At 43.4% G+C, this 15,664-nt stretch overlaps 1 protein-coding gene across 16 annotated transcripts in view; it reads right to left on the reverse strand.

Moving 5' to 3' along the window:
* Positions 1 to 15,664, reverse strand: part of DOCK9 (dedicator of cytokinesis 9) — a 323,308-nt gene that overhangs the window by 55,156 nt on the left and 252,488 nt on the right. For 11 of the 16 annotated variants that reach the window (XM_070800425.1, XM_070800419.1, XM_070800422.1 and 8 more), the window contains 5 exons: positions 15,544 to 15,601; positions 13,903 to 14,009; positions 1,584 to 1,706; positions 813 to 926; positions 96 to 131 (listed from right to left, as the gene is read on the reverse strand). In XM_070800425.1, the coding sequence (XP_070656526.1) occupies positions 96 to 131; positions 813 to 926; positions 1,584 to 1,706; positions 13,903 to 14,009; positions 15,544 to 15,601 (438 nt within the window). The remainder of the gene's footprint in view (positions 1 to 95; positions 132 to 812; positions 927 to 1,583; positions 1,707 to 13,902; positions 14,010 to 15,543; positions 15,602 to 15,664) is intronic. The other 5 variants (XM_070800423.1, XM_070800418.1, XM_070800428.1 and 2 more) reach the window with 1 other exon arrangement.

The raw sequence follows: 15,664 nt of genomic DNA on the forward strand, positions 1-15,664 counted from the left end.
GCTAACATGAGACAAAAAACACCCACATCAAACTCAGAAGTTTAGATGCAGTGACTCACTGTATTACTTGCTTTTTAAGCATTTACTGTAATTACCTCCACATCTGTTTCACTGTCTGTAAACTGGTATTGCTATAAAGTTATAAAAGACAATAAATAACAGGATAAATCAAAGGTTATATAAAGCTCATTGAAAACCACACACCCTAAATACATGTATTATAATTTATACTATTTAATCATGTTAGAGACTTGGAGGTTAAACTTTCAGTTAAATATAAATGAACCTCTTTATAAAGGGTTTCTGAAATATTACAACGGTAAACTACTTGCAAAGATATTATAAAAGATAAAGAGACGCACAGGGACAGAGGAAACCAGAAAGTCTTAATTTTGGTTTAAAACATGCAGTATAGATGTGTAAGGGAACAGGTGATTTATTTCTGTAAATGGAATAAAATGTTAATCTGTTTTTTTTTTTTTTTTGAGTGTGTAATGACTGGACAGATAGACATACAGACTTGAAAAGGAAACTTGCAAACCACACTGAGGTACCAAAGATGCCGCTAAGAATGTCTTATGGGAGGAGAACTTACCGCTGCCTTAAGAAAGTAATAAAGAAAAGACAGGAAGAAAGAAAAAAAAAAAAGCAGAAAGTTTACTACTGAGGAAGATAAGAACCATAGTAAACATGACAAATTCATCAAATTAGAATTTCTAGAAAATGGGAAATTTACAAAATACCACTTTATAGGGTCTAAACAAGAACAAAAAAGGACTGGGGATGCGCTAGAGGACTGGGAGGAGGCTCACCTGCCCGAAGAAGGCCACTCGGAAGTACGTGCCCAGGAGCCGGCGGCCGGAGTGCATGACCTCGGTCACCTTGCTGTAGGCTCGGTGCAGCGTGTCGTACAGATGGGCCAGCCTCTGCAAGGAAGAACACAGCTCATTTCTTCCCATTTGCAGCTAGCAGAACTGATGTGAAACTAACAATGAAATGAGATCATGCAGGTGAAAACTCCTTGGACTTGAGTTAAAAAAAAAAAATCAAGAATGCGTTTTGACTGGACAACTGGTAGTGATCATTTCCAAGTGTTAGGTTTCCAACCCGAAGGGCCATCTGGCATACTGAGAACACATCGGATTCCCAGTGTAGTGAGTCAGTTCAGTCCTCTGATGCTGCTTGTAGTTTTTGCTTTTCCTACTCCATTCCTTAGCATGTGCTAAAGAGAAACTGGACGGCATCCCCAGCCCAGAAAGGCCAAAGGGTCACTCTTTTCCCCTATCAGTGGAGCAAGGGAGAGTTCTAAGAGAAGAGGCACCTGGGGATTTTAAAAGTCAGGATCCTGGCAACTTTATGCACGTGGAGTGCCAGAATCCCCAACCCCCATCCTTCAAAATTGGAGGTCTGGGTAGAGGTGTGGTATCTCGTGGCTCCGAGGGTGGTGGCCTCCAGGGTCACGTGCAGGGGCAGAGACCACGTGCTCAAGTGGCCTGCTTGCGTGCTCTGCATGTAAGAATGTCTGGGGATGTGTGTCACTCCCCCATCCTCTGAAAAAGTTAACAAACAGACCACTTGGATACCTCGAAGTCCCTCCGCTTCTCGTAGATGGGGATGATGAGCTTATAGATGTCGGCGATCAGCTCGTAGCGCTCAGCCTTCCACAGCCCGTCTGCACACTGTTCCAGGAGCTCCGTGAGCACGTCCTGATCAAAGAGAAGGAGAGAGTGTTACAGGGAGACCGACACTGCGCTCCTTGCAGAACACATAAATGGTGAAGATGATTTCAAAATATGTAATATATTTTTTAAAAATTATTTTACTTTATTCAACTTTTTTGGCTGCACGTGAGCATGTGGGATCTTACTTCCTAGACCAGGGATTGAACCCTTGCCCCCTGCAGTGGAAGCGCAGAGTCTTAACCACTGGACCACCAGGGAAGCCCCTCAAAATATGTAATATTTTTAGATACTAACTTCTACATTCATTTTTGCCATGAGCTACTTTCCAGTCATGTTTACAGACAGAAATTAAGGTCTCATTGTATGACTGTGGTAGTAGTTAACTGCATGGGAAAAAAAATGGAATTGATAGCTTCACACAGGCTCTCAGTTTTTGTTCTTAGTTCTCATTTTCTAAATATGATTTAGATTTTTTTTTTCCTTTCTGAGGAACAATGACAATGCTGAGACATGGAGAGTCACTCAGCATGACTTCAACTTAAACATCTTAGAGGAATTTAGTGATGGAGTGTGGGAGGCACTGTGCCTGCCTCGCCAACATCCTTTTCCTTTCAAAATTCTTACCTACTGAATTTGGGCAGTCACCCTGCCTCCATTAAAGTCCTTGAACTTTAGAAGAAGCTAACACCATCTGCGACTCTAGAGCTGGACATGTGGCTCAGGTTTAAACTAACCAGCGTGAATTTATTTCCTGGCCAGTCATTGCTTTATCATGTGACCTAAATTGGCCAATCAGGGTGAATTTCAGGACCCATTTGGAATGTGGGACAGATGCTGTCAGCAGAATGGACATAGGGAGGCGGCAGGTAGACTGGCTGGGGCTGGTGGCATCCCTGCCCTGGCCAGCCAGGGGCCTGTCTGCCATGGTAGCCAGCGTGGAGGTCTCCTCCTTCCTTCAAAGTGACTATCTTTATCACTTTGTTAGACATTCAGGTTGATTTCTTCAATCTCTCTGTGAAATTTCCTAACCATCCCCAGTTTGAGAACCTCTGCTTTACCTTGAAATCGGGTAGCATGGCTCTTCCAACTTCTTAAAAATTGTTTTGGCTATTCTGGTTCCTTTGATTTTCATATAAATTTTAGAACCCATTTGTCAATTCTACCAAAACTTCAGGTGGCAGTTTGATTGGGATTGCTTTGAATCTATAAATCAATTTAGGAAGAACTGATGTCTCAACAATACTGAGTCTCACGCCGCTGACTTAGGACTTCATTGATTTCTTTCATCAGTGTTTGGTAGTTTTTAGCATACAAATCAGAGAAGGCAATGGCAACCCACTCCAGTACTCTTGCCTGGAAAATCCCATGGACGGAGGAGCCTGGTAGGCTGCAGTCCATGGGGTCGCTAGGAGTTGGACACGACTGAGCGACTTCATTGTCACTTTTCACTTTCATGCATTGGAGAAGGAAATGGCAACCCGCTCCAGTGTTCTTGCCTGGAGAATCCCAGGGATGGGGGAGCCTGGTGGGCTGCCGTCTATGGGGTCACACAGAGTCGGACACAACTGAAGCTACTTGGCGGCAGCAGCATACAAATCTCTACAGATTTATACCTAATTTTTCCAGGTTTTTAATGTTATTATAAACAGTACTGTTTTTAAATTTTGATTTTTTTTTTTTTGTAGTAAAAGCCTTTGTTGAGTAAGATTTAAAGTCACCCGGCATATGTTTGTAGGAATTACACAAAGTGATTGTTGACACCATGGTGCGACTATGGTGTAAGTATCTAAGTGTGAAGAAGGCTGGTTGAGTTTCGTATACTGATCTTCTATCCTATGATCTTGCTAAACTCAGTTTTAGTAACTTCTCTTGTAAATTCTTTTGGATTACTTATGTCACAAAAGACAATTACATCTTCTGTCAACATAGGCGATTTTATTTCTTTTCTTACTGCACTGACTAGAATCTGCAGCACAGTGTTGAACAGGAGTGGTAAAAGCAGATATTCTTGTCTTGTTTACAGTTTTAGGTGGAAAGTATTCAGTCCTTCACCATAAAGTATGATGTTAGCTGTAGGTTTTTTGTAGATAATCTTTTTCTTGAAGAAGTTCCTTTCTATTCCTAGATTTCCCCCACCCCCTGCAAACTCATGAGTAGATATTGAATTTTTTCAAATGCTTTCTCTGCATCTATTGAGATGGTCATATGATTTTCCTTATTTGTTCTGTTACTTTGGTGAATTATATTGATTGGCTTTCCAGGGCTGAACCAACGGTGCATTGTCAGGGTAAACCCTACTTAGTCACAATGTATTCCTCTTATTTGTCTATTGCTGGATTAGGTTTGTTAATATATTTTCAAGGCTTTTATAGTTGCCTTGTAACATGTGTGTATTCCCTATTATTCTGTACACGAATGGCAGGACCTGTGTGTTTCATTACCAACCTCATGTTTCATTATAGTCCTAATGGCTATGATTTATAGGTCCAAAGAAAATAAACATTTAAAAAGCAGTTTCGAATCAATTCACCAGAAAATATGATCTGACTTAAATAAACCATCTTTAAAACAAGACATTTAACTCCTATGTCATATTTACAACATACAAATCATAAAGCTCATCTGTGTGACTGAACTCTGTACCAAAGCTTATAAAGAGGTATACCAGTTGTCTCATACTTTTATTGTGGGTCTCATTAAGTGCAAACACTAAAGTCAGATATATGTAGTAATTATCCTAACAGCTACAAAGAAAAACATCAGTAAAGGTCCTAACACCATATCTGTTCATCCTGTATCTGTATTATGAAGATGCAAAGCCTCTCTCAGTTTTCTCTTAGTTTTGTCTCAGATCTTTTCCAGTGGACAATCTATCCAGGTTAAACATGGCAAACTTTTAGGATTCTTCTCATGCTTCTGATTATAAAAAGCTACATAAAAGAAAAGCGTAAAAATATAATCTATATAATATCAGTATCCATATACTTACTTTACCATATTTATAAAACTGGGAAATGTAATAAAGGTCTAATCTAATTTGGGAGTTGTAAGGATCAAATAACATTTTACTCATCAAAACGCTCTGAAAACCAAATGTTGTAAGTAAATAACAGACCAGTTAAACAAACTTACCTTATTTCAATCATCACTTCTACTTTGTATTCATTTTTGAAATGAATCTTATTTCTACTGAGTAATGTAATATCCCACAGTGCCACATACATATTTGGTAGGCAAGAATTTCTTGGATGAGTGAATCAGTCTGCATTTTTACAATATTACTAACAGCTGTCCTTCGCTGTAAGGAAATGAGTTGAGTTCCTGTATCAAAGCCTTGCAATTTTTACATATCTTACATCACAGACATCACCACTGGGGATTTACTGAGCATCTTCATTCTCCTTGATGCTGTGGGACTATGGCAGAGGTGAATGAATTCTGAGAAGACCCAATTTCCCATCAGGAAATTTTGTACAACCAAGGTATTCTTCTGATAACGAAATAGACAAAGGCATGGGAAATTACCCATCTTAAAGCTATTCTCAGGTTTAACTTACAGACTAGTCATTTGGCCCCTTCTTTTCTCACTACTGGGCTTTGTTCAAACTATATACGGTCCACACTGTAGATGTAAATACATATAGTGATGACACCCGACTTACTGTGGATGGGATCAGAGAGACCTAAAGATTCTTAATTCTACACTATAGCAGTTACAGCAGCACAGTGAGACTCTAGAGTAACTTTAATGTAATCTCGTAGAAAACTGAAAATTCTTCTCAAAGAGTTATAAATGTTATAACCAGGCACAGTCACTACCACATCATTAACTTGATTCTTCGTTCATTCACCTACACATTTTACCAAGAATCTATTATGTGCAAGGCATTGTGCTTGACACTGGGTTTATAAGACGAGTCTGTATAAATAAAATGTAGTTTCTGTAGTTTATAAAAGTGGCTCTGTAGATTTTTACCAAATGTGGAAGGCAGGTTGGGATAGTTTAGCAGGTGATGTGGTATACATGAAACTGGCTTTGAGGAAGAGGCCCCCAAACACACTCACGGGTTATCCTTCAGAGCAGCTAGAACTGATGGACTAGAGACTCATGACCACCAAATGGAAGAGATGTGACGTACATGTTCAGATACTGAGGACAGAGAAAAAACCCACAGTGATTTCAGAGATGTGCCAAACTGCACGTCAGAAGGGTGGCACTCTGAACTGAGAGCAGCAGGCACTTGCTGACTTTACAGTAGTCTGTGTGTCTCTGGGTGAGTCCTGGGGTGGCCATCAATCAAACGAAGAGAGCGCTTCCTGCTCTCATGGAGCTCAGAGTCTCTACGCAGACCCATAAAGAGATTGTAAAAGATGGTGGTGAGTGTGCTGATAAGGCTAAGCCCAGGGAACCAGGGATGCAGAGAGGAGCAGCAACCATCCAGTGACAGGGGAAGGGAGGGGCATGGAAGGTTGCTGAAAGGGACAACTGACAGAGTATTAACAACCATCAGGAGTTAGCGGGGTAAAGGTGAAAGGTGGGAATAGCCAGGAAGCGAGGAGACCTTTCAGGAGAGGGGCCAGCACAGGTGGAGATGCGGGCGTGATGGCGGCGTGATCTGTGAGGAATTCTTAAGTAGGTTGAGGGGCTGGAGAATAAAATCTGAATCAGACAGTGCCAAGAGATGGGGCTGAGGAGGCGGAACGATTAAAAACCCTGATTAAATAGCCACACTCAGGGTTTTAGTGTCTAACTCTTTGTGACTCCATGAACCATAACCTCTCAGGCTCCTCTGTCCATGGGATTCTCCAGGCAAGAATACTGGAGTGGGTAGCCTTTCCCTTCTCCAGGAGATCTTCCCAACCCAGGGAGTGAACCAGGTCTCCCACATTGCAGGCGGATTCTTTACCACCTACCAGGGAAGCACCTTTCCACGTTAAAAATAAATTAATAGTTGAATAGAGATAATTTTTATGAGACATGAAAATGCACACAAACATAGATAAACTGCCCCAACCAGGAAGTATTCTATGAGGAAGATGTACCTTGATTCTAAAATGATGCTATGTCTCGCCTCCTAAGGTATTTGTGTATAGCAGCCTTTCAGGTATATTTTAAATGGTTTGAGATTTAGTCACTTAATAAATATATATCAAATAGAGCATAAATATGTATCAAATAGAGCTTATAAGTAATCTCCTGGGCCAAGTGCTCCTAACTGTGAGACTAAGATGTGAATACTACTTTTACTCATTTGTCAAACTAGAAACACATGGGAAGTTTAATAACAAGGACATCTGAATTCAAGCAGCGTATCAGTATGATGGGCAATTCATTTCATTATGGAAAAATCTGCCATTCAACCAGAGGAATGCCCCAGAATGGCTGGAAAACAGGAATGTTTGATAAAGTGAAGAGAGCCTAGTAAATAATTATGAAATAAGTATCACAATTTGATGGTGCATATCAACTTATATATGCTCCTGGACATTATTTTATCTTTGCTTCTGATCAGGAGGCATTTAGGATTTATATTTTATCAGTCTAAATATCACATTGTAAAAATGATAACGTATACCATAAAAAAGCAGAGTAGTTATAGATTTTACCTAATAATAAACTAAAAATGGCTTTTATTTTTAAAAAGGTTAGTCCTTCTCTCATAAGGGTAGAGTATCGATTACTGAGCATCAAAGTTTAATTTGGTAGACTTTATTTTTCTGGGCTCCAAAATCACTGCAGATGGTGATTGCAGCCATGAAATTAAAAGACACTTACTTCTTGGAAGGAAAAGTTATGACCAACCTAGATAGCGTATTAAAAAGCAGAGACATTACTTTGTTACCAAAGGTCCGTCTAGTCAAGGCTATGATTTTTCCAGTGGTCATGTATGAGAGTTGGACTATCAAGAAAGCTGAGCGCTGAAGAATTGATGCTTTTGAACTGTGGTATTGGAGAAGACTCTTGAGAATCCCTTGGACTACAAGGAGATCCAACCAGTCCATCGAAAGGAGATCAGTGCTGGGTGCTCATTGGAAGGACTGATGTTGAAGCTGAAACTCCAATACTTTGGCCACCTGATGCGAAGAGCTGACTCATTGGAAAAGCCCCTGATGCTGGTAAAAATTGAGGGCAGGAGGAGAAGGGGACAACAGAGGATGAAATGGTTGGATGGCATCACTGACTCAATAATGGACATGGGTTTGGGTGGACTCTGGGAGTTGGTGATGGACAGGGAGGCCTGGCGTGCTGCGGTTCATGGGGTCGCAAAGAGTCGGACACGACTGAGCGACTGAACCGAACTGAATATCAACTCTACAACTAGATGTTTATAGTTGGTACATTAGGTTCTTTGAAATAACCAGCAATCACAGATAACTAAGTTTGAGAGACCATATATCAACACAAAATTACAAAGAGTAATAACAGCAAAGCCTTCATAGTAACTAAACATTGGGGCATATATGAACAATTTTCTCAACAGAAATTCCACGTGTTAATTTACTTTGAATTCTCAGGAATCCCTTGAAAATCAGAACTAATACTGATAGCGGTCAGACAGCAGTGACCTTGAAAAGCGGTCATACAGAAAGTCTAACAGTTTCCCCCCTTGTTTAAAATCTAAATGCCAAGTTTTTTTTTTTCCCTAAATTATCAATACGCTCAAAGAACTGTAAGTAATTAATGGTCAGGGGGAAGGATAAAAACCTTAATGAATTTTATGCATCTGGAAAGTACACATTTTATGATATTAGACGAGTCTTAAAAAGGTCTCTGTACACTAAGCTCATGAGCCATTCAGGAAGCTGTTTAAACTGGAGCTAGTCAGTTGTTTTTAGGTGTGGGCACCTGAGGGCAGCGAGGACCTGTCTCTGGAAATGGCTATCGCTGAGCATGGGTGCGCGTGTGTGGGTGTGTGTGCATGCATGCTTGAAAATGCCTTATGAGCCTATGTATGTGCAGGGGATTTAAAATTTTTCAGTTAAATAATATTTGCTGTATCTTACAGTTGACTGATTTAATTTAACCTTTCCTATGAAGCTTGTTGTTGCTCAGTCACTCAGTTGTGTCCGACTCCTTGCGACCTCATGGACAGTAGCATGCCAGGCTTCCCTGTCCTTCACTATCTCCCAGAGTTTGTTCAATCTCATGTACATTGAGTTGGTGATGCCATTCCAACCATCTTATCCTTTGTGCCTTCTCCTCCTGCCTTCAGTCTTCCCCAGCATCAGGGTCTTTTCCGGTGAGTCAGCTCTTCACATCAGGTGGCCAAAGTATTGGAGCTTCCCTTTGCTAGCTGTCTTGATTATCTACCATTTGGGAATAACTGTCAGCACGTGACCTGACTTGGGCAATGGCCTACATCATGGCATCATTCATATTTCCACTGTATTATCATTTTCTCAAGATATAGCTCAAAATCCCTTGTATCAGAATAATCACCTGGGATGCTTGTTAAAAATACAGATTCCCAGGCACTACACTTACCCAACTGGATCTGGGGATGGGTGGGGATGGGGATTTGGATTTGTAACAGGAATCTAAGTAAGTTTTAAGCAAGCTAAAGCTCGAGGACTATCACACCAGGTGAAACTTCCTGAGGCAGGCACCCCTCTTATATGCCCCGGGTCAGCACATGGCACACAGCTAGTTATGGAACAAATCGACACACGTAGGTGCTAGACGTTTCCAGGCCACAGACAGCTGAGACGACTTTCAGTTCAGATTGTGGTTTAGGTTTAGATTCTCCTCAAAGGCAACAAAGCATCAGAAGTCGTGCTGTGTGCTAAGGGCAGCGGCTGCATCACGTCCACCTGTGTCTCCAGCACAAGGAAGCGTAGGAAATCCTTGCAGCGTGCAACAGGGCGGTATGTCCTGGTATGAGTCGAGGGAGAGCAGTCAGGTAAGTTCTGCGGGCCACGTTCCCTACTGCTACTGGCTTGGAGAATCCTTGTGAAAATGAAGATACACTATATAGCTTTCATGGTTCTAAGAGCAGTCTCAGTCACAGAAAAGTAGATCCTTAGCCCTTACAGGGTTACAAAGTCACTGAGCTTGGATGAGATGGAAACAGAGGAACCACAGAAGATGTTGTGTTGATAACTCTCTCTTGGGATGTTCTGTAGGTGTAAACATTTTATGCTTGTTGTTTCTGAATAGAGACCGTTTGGCTAATACAAAGCAGTAACCTGCCTGGTTGACCTCACATGCTTACTCTGTGAACAGTGACCATTATTGGTCTGGGGAACAAAACTGGAGTGTGCCAAACAGTCGATCCTCATCATTTGCTGTGGTCATGTTCTATAAGGTCACTGCCAACACTGAATGTGTGAACACTGAACCCCCACTCCTCGGGGAAATATAGGGTTACGCTCGGGTTATAAAATTTTGACAATTGATTAGTATATAAGCTTGTTTTGTGTGTTTCTGTTTAAAGACAGCTAATTTAGCACATACTGCTACTGTATGATTAACGCTGAACCCATGACCAAAAGTGCTGTTAATGCTGTCTGAACAGAGCTTATCCAACAAGTCAGGCACATCCTGAGCTCAGGAACACCGGACAGCATTTTAGTACCACACTCTGAGGCTGGGCAGTGACCCCTGTTTACAGCAGGAACTAAACAAGGAGGCAGTGTGTTACTTGCTTGGCCTCATCTGGGAACGTGTGGGCTCTAAACTTGTTGCGGCTCTGTGCGGGTCCCCAGATGACTGCGAAAGCGCTTCAGCGCATGTTGATTTGGGGGCTTACAGAGCAATTGTAGCACCTGGGAGAGTAACCAGGGTGGACCGCATTTTCCATTTCCCCACTGCAGTCCCTCTTAGTCCCGCTTCGCCCTTGCTCTGTGCTGTGGGGGCCAACGCGCCAGGACCACTGGCCTGCCTGCTGGACTCCTCGTCCACTGGCTGCTGGCTGGGTTCAGCCAGTGCCAGGCCAGCAGGAGACTGGTGGGCAGGAGGAGTGGGGGGTGGCCGTCCCTCCCTCCCTCCCTGCCCCTGTGCCAGGACTGAGCCCGGGCAGGGGACCCTCTCTGTGTGGTTTCTCTGTCCCCGCCCTTAGCCCACGGGTGGACGGGGGCAGGCCAGCTGCTGCCCACCTCCAGGGTTCTGCAGTGTTCCTCGCTGGTTCCCCTAAACCCTGACCAAACTTCTGAAAACAGTCTCTTTGTTAGAGCTGCTTCCATTGCTGCGTGTGCAGTTTCCTTCTGGGACTCTGACTGTATGGGATAAAGAGGGAGGGTCTGAGACGACACAGGGTTGTATGCAATTCAGACACCCCAGGAGACAGAATGCTTCCATCTGCATAGCCTCCGGTTTGTAAGACAAAATGTAAACAGGAATGGGCTGTTTCTCTTTAATCAAAAGCAGCTGGGAGGGAGTCTGCTCTTTGGGTCAGAGTCAGGCAGGACGGACTGCTACCAGCGAAAGCTCATCTGAGGCCTCCTGCCAGGAGAATCGCACATTTTTAGGTCGTGTCTCTAAAATCACATTGGAGAGCATCTTAGGCATTTATATGTATCCAACAATGCAGATTACAAGGGCAACGATTCTTATTAAGCTATTGTTCCACACCCATTCCCACCAGCTTTCCCCAAAACTCCTCTGGCAGAGATATTCGACTTTCCCTTTTTCTTGAAACCTTTTGAGGGCCAGGGCAAAAATGGTTACATGGCAATTTCCGTCGTTGTGACTTTTGGTACACACTATTTTTTCACTGCTGGCTGTTTTCCATCTTAACGTGCAGGGCTCGCTTGGGACTTTACAACCCCCCAGGTCGCATCCTAATCATGACAGGTCGTTATGGACTATGGACCTTGTTAAAGATTTACCAGCTTTATGCTTTGAGGACAGGGTGGAAAATCTATATTCTGAAAAAGAGCTGATAAAGTTTTCCCCATCACATGTTTAGTCATTATTCAGAGTGGGTGCCATTCACAAATTTCCCCGATGAATCTGCCCTTGGTTTCATGGGGCTCACTGCCTAGGCTACTGCCTAGGCTCTGCTCCTCAGTCTCTTTCCAGCCTATGACTTAATCTGATGAGCCATCCTGATCTTCATTTTATCATCCCTGAGGACAGGTTATTCACAACTGTTTAACTTTCAAATCTTTAGTTGTTCTTGGTATCGCTGTTGTCCTTATCGCGAATTCTAAACAAAAGTGCTGTGCTCCAGAGAACTGACTGGGCGACAAGGGACAAGGGTGGTTCTTCCAGGGAGCCGATGCATTCAGGCTTCTTTTCAGGGAAAAACCCAGTCAAGCTCTCCTTGAAGTGAAGAGTTCAGTGCCAAGAGCGTGCGGGCCTTGTTGCTGAGGGTCAGGCTCACACGTCAGAGTGAAAAATTTAAAACCATCATTGGTGCAGGCATGTCAAGGTGGAGAGACAGTTGAATGGTTAATACCATGTAATAAACAACTGGCTTTTTTTCCCCCCCTTCAGAATACTTAAGAGAACTTTACGTATTTTGGCTAAAATTAATTTTTAAATATAAAGTCACTCAATATATTATCTTTCTTTCTCATGGTTACTATTTAATTTAGGGAGTCATTTGAAACCACAGAATTTTTGATGGTGGTTCTTAAGCCTTTGAGGCTTAAGATCCTTTTATATATTATAAAAATCATGGAGAATTCTTTAAAAATAGGTGAGAACTTTTATGTACATGGGTGTTATCTCTCCATATTTACAATATTAGGAGTGAACACTGAAGAAATGTAAAAATATTTATGCATTAATTTAAACTCATAATAATAAACTGATTACATGTTAACAAAAATAATGTTTTTAATGGGAAAATTTTAAAAAACAAGAGTGGTACTGTTCTACACTTTTGCCACTCTAATGTCTGGCTTCATAGGAAAAGCCTGGATTCTGGCCTCTGCGTTTGCATTCAGTCTCTTCAATATATTATTCTGGGTGATGCAGACAAAGAAAATCCAGCTTCAAGGAGACAGGTGGAAAAGGAAGGACCTCAAAGACTTCCTGAAAGGTTACTGGGGACCCCAGGGGCCTTGGGGCCTCACTTTAAGAGCTTCTGATTCATGGATGGTCAGTGTCATGGAGGATGCTTGCTCATGGGCCCTGCTTACTGGCATGAACATGATCAAAAGTCCTGATATTAAGTAGGACCTCCAGTCATCAAAAACAATTACAACAGAGGCGGAAGATGTTTACTCCTTTCTCTGTTCTTTCTCTCCACGTGAAGAAACAGACCACTTTATTTTTCCTTAAAAGAGGGGCATGATTAAAAAGCTTTCTCCCGACTGTTTCATTTTGCTTTAAAGTTGAGGGGAGGCAGGCACACGTGAAAAGCTCTTCTGGCAGACACTCATGGAAGAAGAAATCAGGGAACATAGCAGAAAACTGGCTTTTTTTCAGATACTTAGCTTTATTTCAAAACTGTCTACTCACGGAGAAGTGGCTGCAAGGTGACCCTGCTTTGGCAAGGAACTTGCAGAAATTGCTACAGTGATCTAAAGTCAAATGTTTTGGTCTCTCTGAGGGGTGGGACAGGGTGGTCTTATCTACTCATGATGCGCAGGCCCTGGGGGCAGCACTCAAGCAGAAGCAGGGATCCAAGGATGTGGACAGGGGCTGCTCTGCCCCCAAGCCCAGGCTGGCCTCTCGTGGCCTTGCATGACTGGGGACACTGATTGAAAAGTCAGATTAAAACAGATAAATAAACCCCATAAAACAGAGAAATTAATTGCTGAAAAGAATGAGAAACCTTATGGTTCAAAACAGTGTACCTTTTACCACGAGAGTTTAAGCTCTCAGTCTTACATCACTACTAACCGGCTTGGCAAACTCTCTGGGCTTCCCTTGTGGCTTAGTGGTAAAGGATCTGCCTGCCAATGCAGGACTCGTGGGTTCAATCCCTGGGTCAGGAAGATCCCTTGGAGAAGGAAATGGCAACCTCCTCTAGTATTCTTGCCTGGGAAATCCCATGAGGAGCCTGGCAGGCTACAGACCATGGGGTTGCAAAAGAGCTGGACACGACTGAGAGACTCAACAACAACAAACTCTCTCCAGAGGAGAGGAGGAGTTCCAAGAAAGGGGCCTGGCAGGAGCTTGTGCCCGTGTTCTGGAGAATTATCTTAGTTAGAGCAAAGTGTGTACACAGCGGCTGCAGAGAGTAAACCCTGGTTTGGGGGCAGGGGTGGGGAATGGCAGCACCTGAGACTCTCGGTGACCCGAGCTCCCATGGGCTGCGGTCCTCACCTCGTTGAAGTGGACGTCCTGCATGCCGACGTCTTCCATCATGGAGGCCTCCTCGTCGATGTTCGGGGTGATGACCCTGAAGGCTGTGCATCCTTGTCTAAACATGCCTAGAATTGAGAGAGCAGGAGACAGGTGGAGTTATCAGCTGAAGGTGGATGAGCCGTGAGGGTGCTTCCTGCCCTGGTTTGTCTCTGGGCTGAATGAAAACCAATCTAGAAATCTTGTGTCTCATGCCAGCTTTGCCACAGGGAACCTTGGGGCCACCGGGCACTTGCCTTCATTTGCTTCCTCATATTTGACCCCCACTGCCCTCCATTTGTTTCTTTTTCTCATCCATTTAAAAAATTTATTTATTTATTTGGCTGTGCTGGGTCTTAGTTGCGGCACATGGACACTGGAGTAGGTTGCCATTTCCTTCTCCAGGGGATCTTCCTGACCCAGGGATCGAACCCGGGGGCCCCTGCCTTGGGAGCACAGAGTCTTAGCCACTGGACCACCAGGAAGTCCTTTCTCATCCCTTTTCATTTTTCACCCACCTTTATTAAACTGTATGTAATCCTTAAATAAATTGAAATAGGCACTGAGTCAAATTAACAGCAAAATACAGTAACAACAATAATTTGATAAGATGACCCATGCTCAGATACCAAGAAAACTGAAGGAGCCAAAGCCAGTCAGAGAAACAGGCTCAGAAACAACTCTGTTTCTTTCCAGCTGTCATGTCACCCCCTTCGCTGGGGGTGACCCAGAACTCGGAGAGAACTCGCCCTGCTGCTGCAGGAAGCGGTCCGCCAAGAGGTAACAGGGCGGCCGCAGCGGCTTGACGTTATTCCTTACACAGAGCAGGGTTCAGCCAGACCTGGCGCAGCTGTGCCCCAGTATACACGGGAACACAGCCAGCTTTTCTGAAAGCCCCGTGTTCTCGATTGGGAAGTGGAGATGAGCAATGGGTGTTTGACCAGAGGGGCCATGAGAGGATTCACAGCCTGCTGATGTGGAAACCAGCCCTTACACACAGGGGGGCGGCGCACACTCCCACCCGCCCCTTCCATGCGGAGGCGAGGTCCCAGCCTGCGCGCTGCCTCCTCGCACGACAGAGCCAACCCGGCTGTGCTCCAGAAAATGCTATCTAATGACCTGCTACAGCTGCCGTGTGATGGATAAACAGTTCCAGGGAACTACCTTCAGGGAAAATAAAATCTCTCCAGCTGGAGACCGGCCAGCCAGTCAAAGACCAGAGGCAAAGCTCATTAACTAGTTTTTGCAAGATGGAGTTATTAGCAAGAGGTTATATGACAACACGCCACCTACTTTTGTTTTGCATTTTTGCAGTGCCTACCGAGTCAAGTAAATGTCACATCAGCGAATTAAAAAAAACAATGAGTAAGTATAGAAGGAAATGGCAACCCACTCCAGTATTCTATTCTTCCCTGGGAAATCCCACGGACAGAGGAGCCTGGCAGGCTCCATGTAGTTGCAAAGAGTCAAACATGACTAAGTGACTAAACAACAACACAGTGTACACACACACACACACACACACACAGCCTCCACCTCAAATCTTTCTGAATGGCTCTCGCTTGTCTTTGCTGCTTTGTAAAATTTGACAATTGTTTCACAAAACACAGAATCATTTCTTACCTTTCCGTGTGAGATATTCTGCCACCAGGGCTGTGACATGGACATAGCACATTGCTGCCTATAGTAAAAGACACATGCTTCAGAATCACCTGTTACAATGCACAAAGCTCACCATCAGAAA

The sequence above is a fragment of the Bos indicus genome, chromosome 12 (assembly GCF_029378745.1).
Source record: "Bos indicus isolate NIAB-ARS_2022 breed Sahiwal x Tharparkar chromosome 12, NIAB-ARS_B.indTharparkar_mat_pri_1.0, whole genome shotgun sequence".
Lineage (NCBI taxonomy): Eukaryota > Metazoa > Chordata > Mammalia > Artiodactyla > Bovidae > Bos > Bos indicus.